At 41.1% G+C, this 17704-nt stretch overlaps 1 protein-coding gene across 3 annotated transcripts in view; it reads right to left on the reverse strand.

Annotated features, from left to right (window-relative positions):
• SETX (senataxin) overlaps nucleotides 1-17704 on the reverse strand; it is a 95255-nt gene that overhangs the window by 18867 nt on the left and 58684 nt on the right. For all 3 annotated transcript variants that reach the window (XM_030818082.1, XM_030818083.1, XM_030818084.1), the window contains exons 13-20: nucleotides 16876-17108; nucleotides 15696-15863; nucleotides 14672-14828; nucleotides 7928-8029; nucleotides 7614-7729; nucleotides 5795-5866; nucleotides 2653-2802; nucleotides 869-976 (exon numbers count right to left, since the gene is read on the reverse strand). In XM_030818082.1, coding sequence (XP_030673942.1) covers nucleotides 869-976; nucleotides 2653-2802; nucleotides 5795-5866; nucleotides 7614-7729; nucleotides 7928-8029; nucleotides 14672-14828; nucleotides 15696-15863; nucleotides 16876-17108 — 1106 coding nt within the window. The remainder of the gene's footprint in view (nucleotides 1-868; nucleotides 977-2652; nucleotides 2803-5794; nucleotides 5867-7613; nucleotides 7730-7927; nucleotides 8030-14671; nucleotides 14829-15695; nucleotides 15864-16875; nucleotides 17109-17704) is intronic.

Raw genomic sequence — 17704 nt, forward strand, 5'->3', positions numbered from 1 at the left:
AATAATTCCGAAGTCAAAAACCACTAACGATAACCACCTGCATTCATTCCATACTTCAACAAAAATGCTTTGAAAATGATCTGCTCTCTAGGATTATTTACGAGGCCACTGCTCAATTATCTGTATAAATAATCTATGTTATTAGTAAAAAATACACATTTTATTAAATTTCAAAACCTCTTCAGATTACTTCAAAACATCTACTGAATCCTGATTCTGATGTGCATTTCCAAGAGACATCTTTCTGGAGATTAAAAAAACCAACAGAGTAGAGTAGACTACAATTTGGTTCTTCTCTTCCCAAAGTCAGAGCTCGTAATTCCGTCTTTTTTCCCCCGTACCTTCACTTTCAGATGATGTGAGGGGCACAGACACGTTCTTGTATTAACACTAGAATACCAAATTCTAAAAATGGAAATGTACTCCAAAATTAATTTAACTTCATGTTTTCCTCAATGTGTACATATTTAAATAAAAATGAGGAGGGTAGGATTCTTCTCTTTATTTCTGAAGTTTTTCTTTTATTATTGTTTTGGTGTTTGTATGATTAAAATAAATCAGATTCAGCTCTTAAATGACGTGCACACTGCCTTTCCCAAAGCTTGGTTTCCATGGCACGTCATCCATCTAGGCTTCCAAGTCCCTGACACACTGCTTCTGCCACACATACACAGAACAACAACTGTGACCACAGGGGCATTTTTAGGAATTTATTTTTTATTTATTAAGTGCTTCTCTTTTCTCAGTTACTGCTTACTTTTCCCTCCAAATTAAGAGGCCAATCCAAGAAAGATGTCTCTCCCTCCTGAAAACAAAAATTTTAAACAGCCCCTTCCATTTTAAAGCAATCTGAACATAAAAAACTTACCATAGAGATGACTGTGGGAGGGAGCTGCTTAGGATCTCCTACTAGGATGAGCTTGTTGCAGCGATGGATGAGTGGAGTGAGAGTCTCAATTTCACAAGACTGTCCAGCCTTGGTAACATACAGAAGGGAGAGGCAGTCTTAACAATCTTTGCTATTTATCCACATAGTTTATCTGATTAAAGTTCTAACCATTCAGAAAAGTATCACACTTCTCCTGCAACAAATATCAAAAATACGAATTTTCCCTGAAAACAAAACCAACAAAATAAACCCTCCGGGCTGTGTGCAGTGGCTCACACATGTAATGCCAGCACTTTGGGAGCCAAGGCGGTTGGATCACCTGAGGTCAGGAGTTCAAGACCAGCCTGGCCAACATGGCGAAACCCCATCTCTACTAAAAACACCAAAAAACTTAGCTGGGCATGGTGGCAAGTGCCTGTAATCCCAGCTACTCAGGAGGCTGAGGCGGGAGAATTGCTTGAACCCAGGAGGCAGAGGTTGCAGTGAGCCAAGATCACATCACTGCACTCCCATCTGGGTGACAGAGTGAGACTCTATCTCAAAAAAAAAACAATAAATAAATAAAAAGTAAACTCTCCAAACACATGTTTAAAAAAAAATCACACATGTATTCTGAAGTCAGGCACCAAGGGGGCCACTACCACTTGGGAACCAGCCATAAGTTCAGAAGGCCATGCACATCCTAGATGCACACTCTTTGTTCCTGCTGGGCATGAGCCTGAAAAACACTTTCTCCTCTAAAGTCCTTTTAAAACTTTATTTTAAAATTTTTATTTATTTTTTAATTAATTAATTAATTTTTTTTTTTTTTTAGAGAGTCTCATTCTGTCACCCAGGCTAGAGGGCAATGGCATGATCATCGTTCACTGCCTCCCGGGCTCAAGCAATCCTCCCACCTCAGCCTCCTGAATAGTTGGAATTACAGGCGCACACCATCACTCCTGGCTAATTTTTGTATTTTTAGTAGAGACAAGGTTTCACCATGTTGCCCAGGTTGGTCTCAAACTCCTGGGCTCAAGGGATCCACCCTCCTCAGTCTCCCAAAGTGCCAGGATTACAGGTGTGCGCCACTATGCCCAGGCCCTTTTCAAAACTTTGTATTCGAGGTTCAGAAATCACATTAGGAGCGTCCATGAGTGTATTTCCCCATATCTTTCTTCCTTGTTCCTCAGCATGCCTCTTTGATGACAAGACTCAAATTTCTCTTAAATTCAATGACATTTTCTTCAACTATTTAATGATTTCCACTTTTTGTCCTTTCCTTCTGGTGAAAACTGGATCTTGAGTCTCCTGATCACTCAATTCTCTGGTATCTCCTGCTCCATCTCTTTTGTCTTCTGATTCTACGTTCTAACAAACAGTAGGTACCCAATAAATGTTTGCTCAAAGAGTAAAATAGGAATAAAAGATGTCAGGTGAACATACTATGGCTCAAAGCTATCCAAAATTCTATTAAAACTACTTCAAAAGGTTACCAGAGATATTCTAAGCAGGAGCGAGACAGTCATTCAGCAGAGATTTTGTTAGAAACCATCAGTCATCCTCAAGACTAACCCCCAATACTGGAAAATCCACTTTCACTATGGAGGGTCATTAAGAAGCGTATTTCTACATAAGGGAATACACATGTAATAGCAAGTACAAATCAGATGCAAAAAAAAAAAAAAAAAAACACATTTCTTCAACATCTCAGCAGCCACAATTCATCTAAGACTTACTCCTCATAGTACTAGTCAAAGTTATATGGCTGACCGTTCACTGACCTCATCAACAATGACACAGCTGAAGGGGACTCCCCCTTGCCCACGGAAAGCAGACTCAAGTAGTAAACCACCACTTGTGCTCAATGTGCAGCAGATGACATGGGACTCTAAGATGATGATACTCTGTGTTTTCTGTGGGCGTCCTTGAACCTAAGAGAACAAGGGTTAAATCAATATTCAGCTGTACATCAATCCTTGACTATGACAGGCCTATGTTTACTATAAAACACTATTTATTAAAATAGATTTATGACAGCAAAATATTCAGTAAAAGTTAGGGGGAACCCTTAAGTCTAGGAAACAGCAGAAACATTTAAGATAATCACAAACCAGAAAGAATGTATGCTTTGCGGCTGAAACATAGAATATGATTTAAGCACTTTAAAAATTTTTATCCAGGGTTTGATTTCGTCAAAGTAGATTACAATCCTTCCTGTAGTCGGATATATGCAGGTAGGTATCTGAAGTACAGATCTAATAATTCTGAGTTGTGAATTATATGAGTAAAACCAGGGTTGGAATTCAGCCTGAACGTACCTTTTTCTGTTAGTTTTTAAGTATATAATATTGCCCTTTTTTTTAGTGTTTTTGCTAGTACTAACAAAAATGCCTGTGAACCTGACAAATATTCTATTTCCACAGTAAGAAAAACAAGTTTGGTCTCCTTCTATAATGCAATGTACTGTGATGGAGCCAGACAACGTGAATGATGCCTCACAGTCACACCACATAGTGCTCAAATAAATCAGCATTTTCATCAGAGATTCAGTTTGCTTCTTTTTGCTACTAAGAAGTAGCGGTGATTCATCTCAGCACATCTGATATATTCAACTATGGAATTCAAGGCATGCGTGTGAGCTTTAGGAAGAGGGTGGCACTGTGGTCCTCCACGGCTCACACAGTAAAGCACTGTCAGACACTGTCCTCAGCCATCTAGTGAGTAAAACTGCTGAGCATAGTTCCATGGCCCACAGAACACATGTGATGAGCAGCAAAAAACATCTGTGAAGATGGACTTCATCCTTGACTCAGGAAAGATTAATCTGGGGTTCTGTTTAAAACTTTAATCAAAAGCTTTCACATAACTTTTAAATAAACTGCTAATGAAAATATGCATTAAATTCAACTGTATTTTAGTCACATAGAGAAAGATCATAATACATTCAGGAGAAAAACTTCAGCAAAAATACAACTAATGTCATCAGTTACTATTACCCCCTTTCCCTGACCCCAATGTGGTTTGATTAGGGCTGCATTCTGACAATCAGGGTATACACCTGGCTCGGCCAAACTTCAATTAGTCTAAATCTTACGGGATATTTTCACGTCCAAAAAATACTGGGGAAAAGCTATAAAATATTACAGGAGTCTTATGATCTAACACAAGTACAAGGAGTTTATGCTCTAAGCAAGAATTGCAAAAAACAAAAACCAAAAATCAAAGTGCTGTACTTTCTTATGCCAAATTCTGCCCACCATCACTCTACTTCCATCCAGGTTGGAGCTCTGGAGGGCTCACAGTTGCCACCCTCATCCTAAAGCTCACATAGGTGACTTTTTTTTTTTTAATACAGAAAACACCCACAAAGCTATTTTCTTTTTTTTTTTTTTGAGACGGAGTCTTGCTCTGTCGCCCAAGCTGGAGTGCAGTGGCGCGATCTCCGCTCACTGCAAGCTCCGCCTCCCAGGTTCACGACATTCTCCTGCCTCAGGCTCCTGAGTAGCTGGGATTACAGGTGCCTGCCACCACGCCCAGCTAATTTTTGGTATTTTAGCAGAGACGGGGTTTCACCGTGTTAGCCAGGATGGTCTCGATCTCCTGACCTTGTGATCCGCCCGCCTCGGTCTCCCAAAGTGCTGGGATTACAGGCGTGAGCCACCGCACCCAGCCAAAGCTGTTTTCATTAACTGTTTATCTGATGATAATTATCATAATTGTTTTTTGCAGTTTGTGGGAAGCAGAATTAGAGCACCTTATAAGAAAGAATTTAAATATTTACCGAGACTTAAAACAGAAACAAGATAATTTATAACCACCTCTTTCTTAGAAATCTAAGATGGTGGTAAGAATTCATTCTTAGGTTAAAGAAAAAAATGCAAATGTTGTTACACCAGTTTCTCCACTTCCACAGATATTTGTAATTTTTCGTAACAATTTAAAATGTAACTGAGAAAAGCCCATAGCTGGCCGGGCATGGTGGCTCACGCCTGTAAAGCCAACACTTTGGGAGGCCGAGACAGGGGATGACTTGAGGTTGGAAGTTCCAGACCAGCCTGGCCAACATGGTGAAACCCCGTTTCTATTAAAAATACAAAAAAAAAATGGCCGGGCGTGGTGGCTCACGCCTATAATTCTAGCACTTCGGGAGGCTGAGGCGGGCGGATCACAACGTCATGAGATGGAGACCATCCTGGCCAACATGGTGAAACCCCGTCTCTACTAAAAATACAAAATTTAGTCGGGCGTGGTGGCACGCGCCTGTAGTCCCAGCTACTTGGGAGGCTGAGGCAGGAGAATCACTTGAACCCAGGAGGCAGAGGTTACAGTGAGCTGAGATCGTGCCACTGCACTCCAGCCTGGCGACAGAGTGAGACTCTGTCTCAAAAAAAAAAAAAAAAAGGCCAGGTGTGGTGCCTCACGCCTGTAATCCCAGCACTTTGGGAGGCTGAGGCAGGAGGATCATGACGTCAAGAGATCCAGACCATCCTGGCCAACACGGTGAAACCCCGTCTCTACTAAAAATACAAAAATTAGCTGGGCGTGGTGGCACATGTCTGTAATCCTAGCTACTCGGGAGGCTGAGGCAGGAGAATTGCTTGAACCCGGGAGGCAGAGGTTGCAGTGAGCCGAGATCACGCCACTGCTCTCCAGTCTGGTGACAGAGCGAGACTCCATCTCAAAAAAAAAAAAAAAAAAAAAAATTAGCCAGACATGGTGGTGCATGCCTGTAATCCCAGCTACATGGAAGGCTGAGGTTGCAGTGAGCTGAGATCATGCCACTGCACCCCAGCCTGAGAGACAGAGTGAGACTCTGTCTCCAAAAAAAATAAATAAATAAAAGCCCATAGCTTATCTGAACAGTCATAAATTTTAAAAAGAAAAAAAAAAAAATCAAGAAAATGCTACAGGTGAACTACTTACCTCTTTAATTTTAGAAGCAAGTTCCTGCCTTTCCTTAGAAACTTTGGAAATGTTTGCATCTAATTCTTGCCTCTGGAAAAAAATTCAAATGTCGTAATTAAAACTAAACTAAGCATTTTTAAATGCCTTCCAATGGACCGCCTCTAATTTTAAAAGAGCCTGTATTTTACCAGTGAAAAATGTATTTACCCAGCTGATTTCCTCTTTACCACTGGAGTCCTGACCCACTCTGTATGCTGCTGTGTAAGACTCAGCTGTGTCCTGTGCGCTGCACGTGAGCTGTCTGCTTAGCATTCAAGCACTGGGAGCATCACGCCGCCCTTAACTTCCAGGTGATTCAAATGAGGCTGTAAATCACACCCCAACCATTCCTCTGGCCACAGCGATGGGCATCTAACACAGGCCTGAACAATCATGCACCCATCTTCTTAAAAATAGGGATTAGACCTGCTTGCTCACCCAGGGACTAAACTAACTGCTTCTTTGGATATATGGATGCTAAGAGAAAGACCTTCTCTCCCTCTGGGGTTTCTAAGCTGAGATGGGGGAAGCCCTGAGATGCTGACACTCACCTTCTCCAGGAGAAGAAATGGCTGACACACAGGAAAACAAATTATGGAGAGGAGAAATGATATCATGTGACCCTCTGGATCCACCCATACTGAAGCTAATTCCCTTTCTGTCTAACCTAATTTGAACTGGGCTCAACATGCAACTGAAAGATAACTAATAAACTCAGTATAGCTTTAATATAAGGCAGTACAGCCTACGAGCCAAATGCAAGGCCACGTGCAGGGACTCGTGCCTGTAATCCTGGCACTTTGGGAGTGAGGTGAGAGCACTGCTTGAGGCAGGAAGTTCAGACCACCCCGGGCAACATGGCAAGACCCAGTTTCTACAGAAAACAAACAAAAAAATTAGCCAGGCATGATGGCACACGGCTATAGTCCCAGATGCTCAAGAGGCTGAGGCAGAAAGACAGCTCACTTGAGTCCAAGAGCTTGAGGCTAAATTGAACCACAATTGCACCACTGCACTCCAGCCTGGGCCACAGAGTGAGACCCTATCTCAAAAACAAACAAAAATGCAACATCCCACCTATTTTCGTAAATAAAGTTCTACTGGAATACAGCCACATCCATTTGTTTATGTATTATCTAGGGCTGCCTTTGTGCTACCAAAAGCAGAGTTGAATAGCTGCAACAGAAACCAACCATATGGCTTGCAAAGCCTAAAATCTTTACTAGAATATCTTGCCCTTTACAAAAAAGTGTTTAAAAATATTTTTAAAAAATTTTAATAAAAATGAAAAAATTAAAACCAAAAGGACAAAAAAAAAGCAGAAAGAAATGTGTTAACCTGAGACACATTTTTAGTGTCTTAGTACACATTTTTATACATGAATCATGCCATTCCCCAATAAATAAAGGGCATTAAATACTCATTAATTAGGCTGGTCGCAATGGCTCACGCCTGTAATCCCAGCACTTTGGGATGCTGAGGTGGGCAGATCAACTTGAGGCCGGGAGTTCGAGACTAGCCTGGCCAACATGGTGAAACCCCATCTCCATTAAAAATACAAAAAATTAGCCAGGTGTGCCGGCACATCCTTGTAATCCCACCTACTCGGGAGGCTGAGGCAGGAGAATCACCTGAACCCAGGAAGTTGAGGCTGCAGTGAGTCAGGATTGTGCTACTGCACTCCAGCCTTGAAGACAGAGCAAGACTCTGTCTCAAAAAAAAAAAACAAAAACTTGTTAACTAGTTCGTATACCTGAGTTATTATTTAAATAACATTATTTAAGAAATGCAAAGATACCTGTATTTCCCGTCCACCTCGGCATAGAGCTCGCTGCCGGGAAAGCTCATCCAACTGATAATCTAGAAATTCCTTTCTTTTATGCATCGCCTGAACATGAGAAGGTAACTCTTTTTCTAATAAAAATAACAAATAAAAAATTATATGCTATTCTAATCCTAACAAACTCACACACATATACCACACAATGAGAAGGAAAATTAGTTCCCAAAGCCAGACTAATTCTGGAGGCTTCAAATTACCTTTAGTGGCCAAGTCATTTTCCACCAAACAAAACAGAGAAAACACTAGTATATACCACATTCAGTACTTACTCATTCTGTGGTTTACTTGGCTGTCCAAACTGAACTTTAGAACCTCATTATTAATAGACTTTTCTGGACCCAGTCGTACTAAATTTATATCTCCACAGTTTCCTGTTGGTAAGAATCACAGTTAAGGACTAATAAGGACACTGCTGATCAATCCTGTCTCTATACATACTATCTATATTTCTAAGTAAATATGTTAATAATCAGAGAAGGGAGCGAACATGAACTCCCAATTAACTAGACACCAGGGACTACACCACAAACTTCTCATACATTATTTCAGATACTGTTCCTAACAATCCTATAAGGCAAGTACTTATCATTTCTACCTAATAAAAGCTAGCAAGGCCATCTAAACAGTACACTACAGAGTTGAGATTCTATTATAGTAACATTTTCAAACTATGTTCAGTAGGACATTCCATAGCAAAATAGATTCAAGAAAAATGTTGAGATAAAATAAATGAAGCAGTTCTCTTATGTTGGGGAAAGGGCTTGTGGGGTGCCTGCATAAACCGGCCATAAAAATATGGAACAGTAAGTTGTAGAAAGCCACAAGAGGCCTCTGAGGAGTAAAGCCTTCTAATGGCCATCACGTTCCCATGACCAGAACGTGACCTGCTCTCCTATCTGTAAACACTGTGCTCAAGGGGAAAGACACTCCTTTGAAGCATTGGAATGTGGCCAGATATGCCAGCTCCTAGTTAGGCCCACGCCCCACAGCTGCTCTCCGATAAGTTAAAAAATAAATCAGTAAAGTTTATACTGCTTCAGCACAAAGAAAATTTATCTAAACCGCCATTGCTATAGATTAGGTGTATGACACACTGCCCCCCTTTCACCATTTCACACCTGAACATCTGCTTCTTAAATCTAAGTGATTGTACTCAATAAATAGTGTGGAGATCAGAGCTTGGCGCCTTTGCAGTCTCTGATTTGCTCTGGCCCCCTGGCTCCCTCCTTTATGAACTCTTAACCTGTCTCTTCTCATTCCTTTGTCACCACTGGACTTCAGGTACCCTACGGGTGGTGTTGAGGCTGGTCCCCAACACTCTTAACCGCAGAATATTTCAAGAACTTTTATATGTTATATATTAATATGTAATTTTCCGAACAGAATCTTATTTGACCATCAAGTCTTCTTTTGCAGAATACTCAGAATAAAGCTTTTAAAACTGTGTTCCACATCACCTTGATATTCTAGAAACTAAGGGACACAAGATAATAGAAATTCTTGAGTATAATAATTACAAAAACTATAAAAACCAATTTAACCTGCCTGTTTACTAACCACGTTTTAGTCTCAGGTTAACACATTTCTTTTTGCTTTTTTCTTGTCCTTTTGGTTTTAATGTTTTTGTTTTTCTTTTATTATAATTTCTTCTGTTGGGTTTTTTTAAATCTTTTTTCTGGCCGGGCACAGTGGCTCACGCCTATAATCCCAGCACTTTGGGAAACAGAAGCGGGCAAACCACTTGAGGTAAGGAGTTTGAGACCAGCCTGGCCAACATGGCAAAACCCCATCTCTACTAAAAATAAAAAAATTAGCCAGGCATGGTGGCACACACCTGTAATCTCAGCTACTCAGGAGGCTGAGGCAGGAAAGTTGCTTGAACCCAGGAGGTGGAGGTGGCAGTAAGCCAAAGATAGCACCACTGCGCTCCAGCCTGGGTGACAGAGCGAGACTCTGTCTCAAAAAAACAAACAAAAAAAACACCTTTATTCGTCTTTTTTTTTCCCACGTGTTATTATTTTATCTAAAAATTCTCCACTACAAGGCTGGGTACAGTGGCTCACGCCTGTAATCCCAGCACTCTGGGAGGCCAAGGCAGGTGGATCACAAGGTCAGAGGTTCAAGACCAGCCTGGCCAACATGGTGAAACGCCGTCTCTACTAAAAATACAAAAATTAGCTGGATGTAGTGGCACATGCCTGTAATCCTGGCTACTCGGGAGGCTGAGGCAGAATTGCTTGAACCCAGAAGGTGGAGGCTGCAGTGAGCTGAAATCGCACCACTGTACTCTGGCCTGGGAGACAGAGCGAGACTCCGTCTCAAAAAAACAAACAAAAAAAAAATCCCCACTACAGCCAGGTGCAGTGGCTCAGGGCTGTAATCCTAGCACTTTGGGAGGCCAAGGTAGGCAGATCACTTGAATCCAGGAGTCTGAGACCAGCCTGGGCAACATGACGAAACTCCACCTCTATCAAAATTGACAAAAATTAGCCAGGAGTGGTGGCCTCCCCCTGTGGTCTCAGCTACTTGGAAGGCAGAGATGGGGGTATTGCTTGAGCAAGGGAGGCGACACCAGTCTCATAAATAAATATTCCCCACTATATCGCTGGGCTAAATTATGCAATCATGTAGAGTTTGTCAGCATTTATTCCAATTGGACACGTCACAGTTATTTGTTTACTGTCTATCTCCATCCTTTAAATGTCAAACCCCAGAAGAATAGGGTTTTGATCACCACCTAGAAGGGTGGTGGGCAGATAATAAATACAATGATTATATGAAAAATGAATGGCTTACTTTTAGTTATCTACAGCATATTTTTTATCCCAGTTCAGCTCATTTTCCTAAATTTAAGGTCAACATTTACTTGAGGGTTTGAAAACCTCTTTTTTCTTTTTTTTGAGACGCAGTCTTGCTCTGTCACACAGGCTGGAGTGCAGTGGTGCGATCTCGGCTCACTGCAAGCTCCGCCTCCTGGGTTCACGCCATTCTCCTGCCTCGGCCTCCCAAAGTGCTGGGATTACAGGCGTGAGCCACTGCGCCCGGCCTGAAAACTTCTTAATTCACTTACGTTTCCACTAGAAAGGTAGATGAGATTGCCTGGAAACCCACCTACTATAAGCACCCAGAAATGTTCCACAAATTATAACAGACATCCTTTACACTGCTGGGTAAGCTCAGCGGAATGTTAAGCGAAATCCCTAGAGGCCAAAAACAGAGAGAGAGAGAGCTGAAAACCAGATTTGAAAGCCCCTGAGATGTTGTGGCACCCATAAGGGAGCAAGGCTGGGCAGTGTCTAGGTGCCTGGGAGTCTGTTTTGTTCTTTAACATTCTTGAGGTATAATTTACATTCAGTAAAATGAACAGACTTTAAAATTCTATTGAATTTGGCATTGCTAAAGCTACCATTCCAATAAAAACATAGAAACTTCTACAATGGGAGCTTGGTAATGCCCACAAGAAAGTAGAGGGGCCTGGAAGAGGTGGAAGAATTAAAAACAAGTCTAATTATCTTGGCTTAGGCTCAGCTGGGCCAGGAAAAATATTTTAATTAAAATATAAACTATTAATCAAGCAATTTAATTAAATTTAATTCCATCTATTACTGATTTAGATAAAATAATTTTAAAATAATTTATTTTTTCTGGCTTACAAAAAATAAATTTTCTCCTTGTACTTTCCTACCCCTAAGGCTGTGTCACATGTGCATTTAGGGAATAAATATATAATACAGCAAATGTGGTCAGGGGCAGTGCCTCATGCCTGTAATCCCAGCACCTTGGGAGGCTGAGGCAAGAGCATTGCTTGAAGCCAGCCTGGGCAACACGATGAGACCCTATCTCTACAACAAAAATTTAAAAATTAACCCAGTGTGGTGGCAAACCTGCAGATCTAGCTACTTGGGAGGCTGAGGCAGGAAGATCACTTGAGCCCAGGAGGGCAAGGCTGCAGTGAGCCATGACCGTGCCAAAAAAAGAAAAAAAAAGAAAACATGAATAGACTTACAATCATTAATGACATTTAAACAGTAAATAGAAATTTACTCATTCTGTTAAAAAAAAGACAACAAATACAATACTAATAACAAATTAGCCTTCAAGAAATAGACAAGCTGTCTTATACAAAATATTCCAAAGAATAATAAAAAAGTTCCCAATTCATTTTTTCTTTTTTGAGACGGAGTCTCGCTCTGTGGCCCAGGCTGAGTGCAGTGGCGCGATCTCAGCTCACTGCAACTCCGCCTCCTGGGTTCACACCATTCTCCTGCCTCAGCCTCCCGAGTAGCTGGGACTACAGGCACCCGCCACCATGCCTGGCTAATTTTTTGTATTTTTAGTAGAGACTGGGTTTCACCATGTTAGCCAGGATGGTTTTGATCTCCTGACCTGGTGATCCGCCCACCTCCGCCTCCCAAAGTGCTGGAATTACAGGCGTCAGCCACCACACCTGGCCCCAACTCATTTTTTAAAGCCTGTGTAACTTCAATACTAAAACTAGACAAATACAGTGTAACAAAAGTTACAGGCTGGCCTCATTTATGAACATTAATTTCAAAGTCCTAAATAAAACATTAGCAGTCTGGCAGTGTATTAAAAACTAATACAAGACACCAAGGTGACCTTATTCTCTAAGAATCAAAGATATTTTAACATCAGAAAAATATTATAATTTACCATATTAACAGATTAAGAGAATTTTCATTACCATTTGAAGCATGCAATAAAATTCAACACCCATTCATAATAAAAACACTAATGAGAAAGCAACTCTTTAATCTGGTAACGGGTATACACAAAACCCAGAAACATTATACTTCATGGAGAGACGTTCAAGTCATTTCCTTAAAGGAGACCCAGGACCACTGAAAATAGTGAAAATGAAAGTACTGAAAAAGAAAAAAAGGTCTCTGTACTCAGAGAGGATATCGTTTGCTGTCTTATTTATTTCTTTAGAGGCAGTTTTGCTCTTGTTGCCCAGGCTGGAGTGCAAGGGTGCGATCTTGGCTCACTGCAACCTCCACTTCCCGGGTTCAAGTGATTCTCCTGCCTCAGCCTCCCGAGAAGCTGAGATTACAGACCTGTGCCACAATGCGCGGCTAATTTGTATTTTTAGTAGGTACAGAGCTTCACCATGTTGGTCAGGCTGGTCTCAAACTCCTAACCTCAGGTGATCCATCCACCTTGGCCTCCCAAAGTGCTGGGATTACAAGCATGAGCCACCGCGCCCAGCCTGCTCTCTAATTTAAAAAAGAAATAAGGCTGGGCGCAGTGGCTCACGCCTGTAACCCCAGCACTTTGGGAGGCCGAGGCAGGCGGATCACAAGGTCAGGAGATTGAGATCATCCTGGCTAATACGATGAAACCCCGTCTCTATTGAAAAAATACAAAAAATTAGCCGGGCATGGTGGCGGGTACCTGTAGTCCCAGCTACTTGAGAGGCTGAGGCAGGAGAATGGCGTGAACCTGGGAGGCGGAGCTTGCAGTGAGCCGAGATAGCGCCACTGCATTCCAGCCTGGGCAACAGAGCAAGACTCTGTCTCAAAAATAAATAAATAAATAAATAAATAAATATCCAACCTAGACACCTCGTTTGCCTCACCCTAGTCCTGGCCCGGCTGTGCAGTCAATACACACCTGAAAAGCAGCTTAAGCTCACGCCATCATGGAAAGGTAAATTAAAACTACCAACTGCATGCTGCACAGGGACTGCTCTCAGGAGCTAACTAGTACAATCACAGAATAAAGATGACATGTTCCAGCCTCTCTTATACCTCGGTGTGGCCAAAAGGAAATAAGCAGAGGCGCTATTGGCAGAACCTAGAAACTTTCCTCATAACATGGCTAGTATGTTCCCTCTGCCCCTTCATCTTTTTCTCACACTTGCTGGAGCTGGAGCGGCTATCCTGACCACAGGTGCACTCGGGATCAGGGGCCACACATGGTGGAGCAACCAGATGGAGCCTGGGTCTCCAAGGACTCTCTAAGGCAGAGTAGCCATATCAGTGACTCTGGTACCCGTTCTCAACTGCCCACCTCTGGGTTTTTGATTTTAAAAAAAAGAGGTAAACTTCTATTATATTTAAGCCACTGTATTTGGAGCCTGCTAAATCAAATCCTGTTAAAAGGCACTGTTAGGTATCCTTAAGGAAAATTAAATTTGGAAGGGAAGACAAGACATATGAGCTTGGAAAGATCACCAAATACAAAGCCATAACTATACCACTCAACATGAGTGATACGAAAAATAAGTGTTAAGGTTAAATAAAATGAAATAATTTCACATCTTCACTTTAGTGCCCTGAATCATCCGTTGTAATGCTCATTATTATGTACATTCTACCGAAAAAAGTTATCCCTCTAATGTATTTAACATTCCTAAGCTTCAGTTTCCCCACCTATAAAATACAGATGGTAGGTTAACACCAAGTTCATGGGATTATTTTGAGAATTACTGACACATACTCAACACTGAGTGACTGTAAACAATGATTGTTTTCACCGTTTTCAATAAGCCTGTGCTTACTCAAAGCCTCATCTTTCACCGCCACCTAATGCTCTAGGAACCTCATGAACCATCTGAGGCTCTCTTGCCCTGATTGTTTTTTTATGGCAATCTCTGCTGCTCAAGTACTCCCTAACCCTTTACTTCCTGTGGCTAACTCCTAACTGCCCTTCTCTAACCCTCACACAACTGAATCGGGGTCCCTCTAAGGTATCTGAAACACCCCCACATTTTAGCCCCACTGTAGAACTTATCACTCTATACTGACCTGTCCACTTCCTCACTAGGCCGTGTATCTCCTTGAAGGCTTCACTGATGAAACCTCAGTACCTGGCACAGGGCCTGGCACAGGGTAAATGTTCAATGAAATACTTGCTAAATGAACTCACAAGCCACAGATTCAAGCAGAAGCTATTACCAGGACTGGCTTGCTCTTTCCTTTGTCATTCAAAGTTGCCTACACTTAACACTGAAAACGAAAACAAATTAAAAATCCACAAAAGTATCATACCTAAAGGATTCTTCTTGTTTTTACATTTTTCTTTGAATTCAAGGATAATTTTTTTCATGAGTTCATCAACAGCTGCATTGGAAGGTGCACACACGAGGACACGGTTTTGTTTGATTTTGGCATTGGAGTTTTCATCTGAATGCCCCTTCCTCTGGTTCTACAATTTGCCACATATACATACCAAACAAACACAAAAAATACGGGTGAGCTCTATTACATAGCTTTAAAGTTTGTCTTTACTTCCATGTATTTTTGAAAGTTCTCATAACAAAGTTAAAAATAAATAAAAGCATCTACATCTAACACTGATATTTAAAATTACTCCAGCAAAAAATTTTGTCATAACTGCTCTGAACCTCACTTTATCATCCACTTACTTTCATCAATACTCAATCCAGGCCAGGCACAGTGGCTCATGCCTGTAATCCCAGCACTTTGGGAGGCCGAGGCAGGCAGATCACTTGAGGTCAGGAACTCGAGACCAGCCTGGCCAACATGGCGAAACCCCATCTCTACTAAAATACAAAAATTAGCTGTGGGTGGTGGTGTATGCCTGTAATCCCAGCTACTTGGGATGTACTCGGGAGGCTGAGGCAGGAGAATCACTTGAACCTGGGAGGCAGAGGTTGCAGTGAGCCAGGATCGTGCCACTGCATCCTAACCTGGATGACAGCGAGACACTGTCTCAAAAACAAAAAAAAAAAACAAAAAAAAAACACCACAATCCAACCAAAATGCAGCCCAGCATTCACAGCATTCGATGTGACCTACAGTGAAGCCTGAAGATCATCATTCTAGTCCTTATGATTTGTTTCACATAAGATAGTGGTTTTTTTCCTCTTTTTATTTCCCATAACCTTCCCTCCCTCTGCCACCCTTTTCTCTGACAGTTACACACAATATAAAAAATATGCACAAAGCAAAGAGGAAATGGCATGTTAATACTTATTTACATGTCAGTTAACTCAAGTAAAGTAAAATGATGCACCTAGTTAACAGCATCAGTGCCCTCACCCATACCTACCTCTGTCAGTAGACGATAGAGGAGGCCAACAATAGTTTTTGATTTTCCTGTTCCAGGTGGTCCATGAATCAAGCAGATTTTGGCAACTGATGATGAGTGTTTCACCATAGCATACGCAGTTTCTATTGCTTTCTTTTGGTCTTCATTGAAATCTCTTAAGTACGCAATCTATATAAAAAACACATTTTTGAGAATGAGTTGCTGTTTCTGTAGTGGAATTTGAAAGGAAGACCATGAAAAAGACCTGTCCAAATTTCTTTCAATGCGTCAGACAAAAGCTTTGGTTATGGTCAGACAAGACAATGACACCAAAATGACCTTTAATCTAAAAAGCAAGTTCACTACTGGAATGAAAGCTAATTACTTACTAATTACTAATTAGTGTCTGTAAGGCTTCAAGTACTTACAAATACCACAACTGTATTTTTATTTTTTATTCTTACAAAGATAATCACAATAAACCGCATTTACTAATCCACAACTTTTCTTCTATTTACTACTCTGCTTTTTTCCTTCTTTAGTCAATTTTCTCCTTAGTGAAAACATCCCAAGACTATTTCTTTCCTAACACATGATACAGTGGAAAAAGCATGGATTTCAGGGTCAGATCTGACTCTAAGCTTCACTTTCACTTACAAGCTAGGTCACTACGCTCCTAACCCAAGCCCTGGCCTCTGTTACTCATTAAATCTAGGATTCCTTAAAAGGTGAGAATAGACTGAGATAATGCACATAAAAGCCATAGCATACAGTAGAGTTTCAAAATAGTTAGTTTCCTTTTGCATTTTTCTGTTAATTTCCTAGAGTTTATACACAGCTTCACATGTTCAGCTGACAACTTCATCTTTGCATTTCCAACAATACCAGCCAATTCTCCATCAATCATTCAAATGTAAATTTAACACCACTAAACCTGAGACTTCTCACCTAATGCACATTAACCTAACATTTTAATGTTGCTCTTCCAGCAACCTTCGACTCTTATTGTACTGTACCTTTTCCTGAAGTGAGCTGATTTAACCTAAATTACATATTTTGCAATATTAAAGAAAACTAACACTAAACTGTTCACCGTGAACACGTTTTTGTTGTAGACATATAGGAATATGTAGCAGCTAAAAAACATGATGCTTTAACATCCTAACGTGAAATTATCTAGTATCATATAATCATCACTCACAATTCTCTCAGATGTTGTAGTTAGTAAATCTTTTGTACAGAAGTCCATAGGGTTTGGATTCAGAATAGCTCTAGCCAGTTGGTTCCGACTACCCAACAGAGACATGGCTTTCAACTTCCTTTGTGTAGTTACCAGAGAACTGATTACGATACAATTCACAAGTTCGTTTAAATTGGCCGGGAAGTTCTCTTGAGTCTGGATGGAAAGGTAACACTCAGCTTTCCCATTACGCACTATCATCAAGAAAGAGAAAAAGCAACTTCAGTTATCACTGAATAATGTTGCCTAGTTTAAAAGGTCATGCAGAATTAGGTATTTTTAACATATTTTTGGATATTATTTACATAATTTACCCAGTAAATATTTATGGACTGCTTCCTGAACCCAGTAATGTTCTGTCCTCCAGAGGCTTATTTTCTAGAAGAGGGAGGCAGATAACCAAATAAATATGTCAGGTGGTAGTAAGTGCTCTGAAGAAAGCAGACAAAGGGAGGAAGTGATGGGGATGGAGGCAGATAAGCTGGTCCGAGAAGGTCTTCCTGATGAAATATTTGAGCAGAGACTTGAAGTAAGGGAGTATGCACTTAGCAGGAGGTAAACAGTACCACATGCAGAAAATCAGCAACTGCAAAGATCATAAGACAGAGCTGTGCCAGGAATATTTTAGAAATAGGGAGAAGGCAAACATGGCTGGAAGGAAAAATAGGGAGAAGAATGCTTAGCGACTCAGAGTAAAATGGGGCTATATTTTACAGGGCTGTGCAGATCACAGTAATGACTCTGAATGCTATTCAGGATCGGGAAGAAAACCTCGGGCACTCTGTGTAGG

Source organism: Nomascus leucogenys, chromosome 8 (genome assembly GCF_006542625.1).
Source record: "Nomascus leucogenys isolate Asia chromosome 8, Asia_NLE_v1, whole genome shotgun sequence".
Lineage (NCBI taxonomy): Eukaryota > Metazoa > Chordata > Mammalia > Primates > Hylobatidae > Nomascus > Nomascus leucogenys.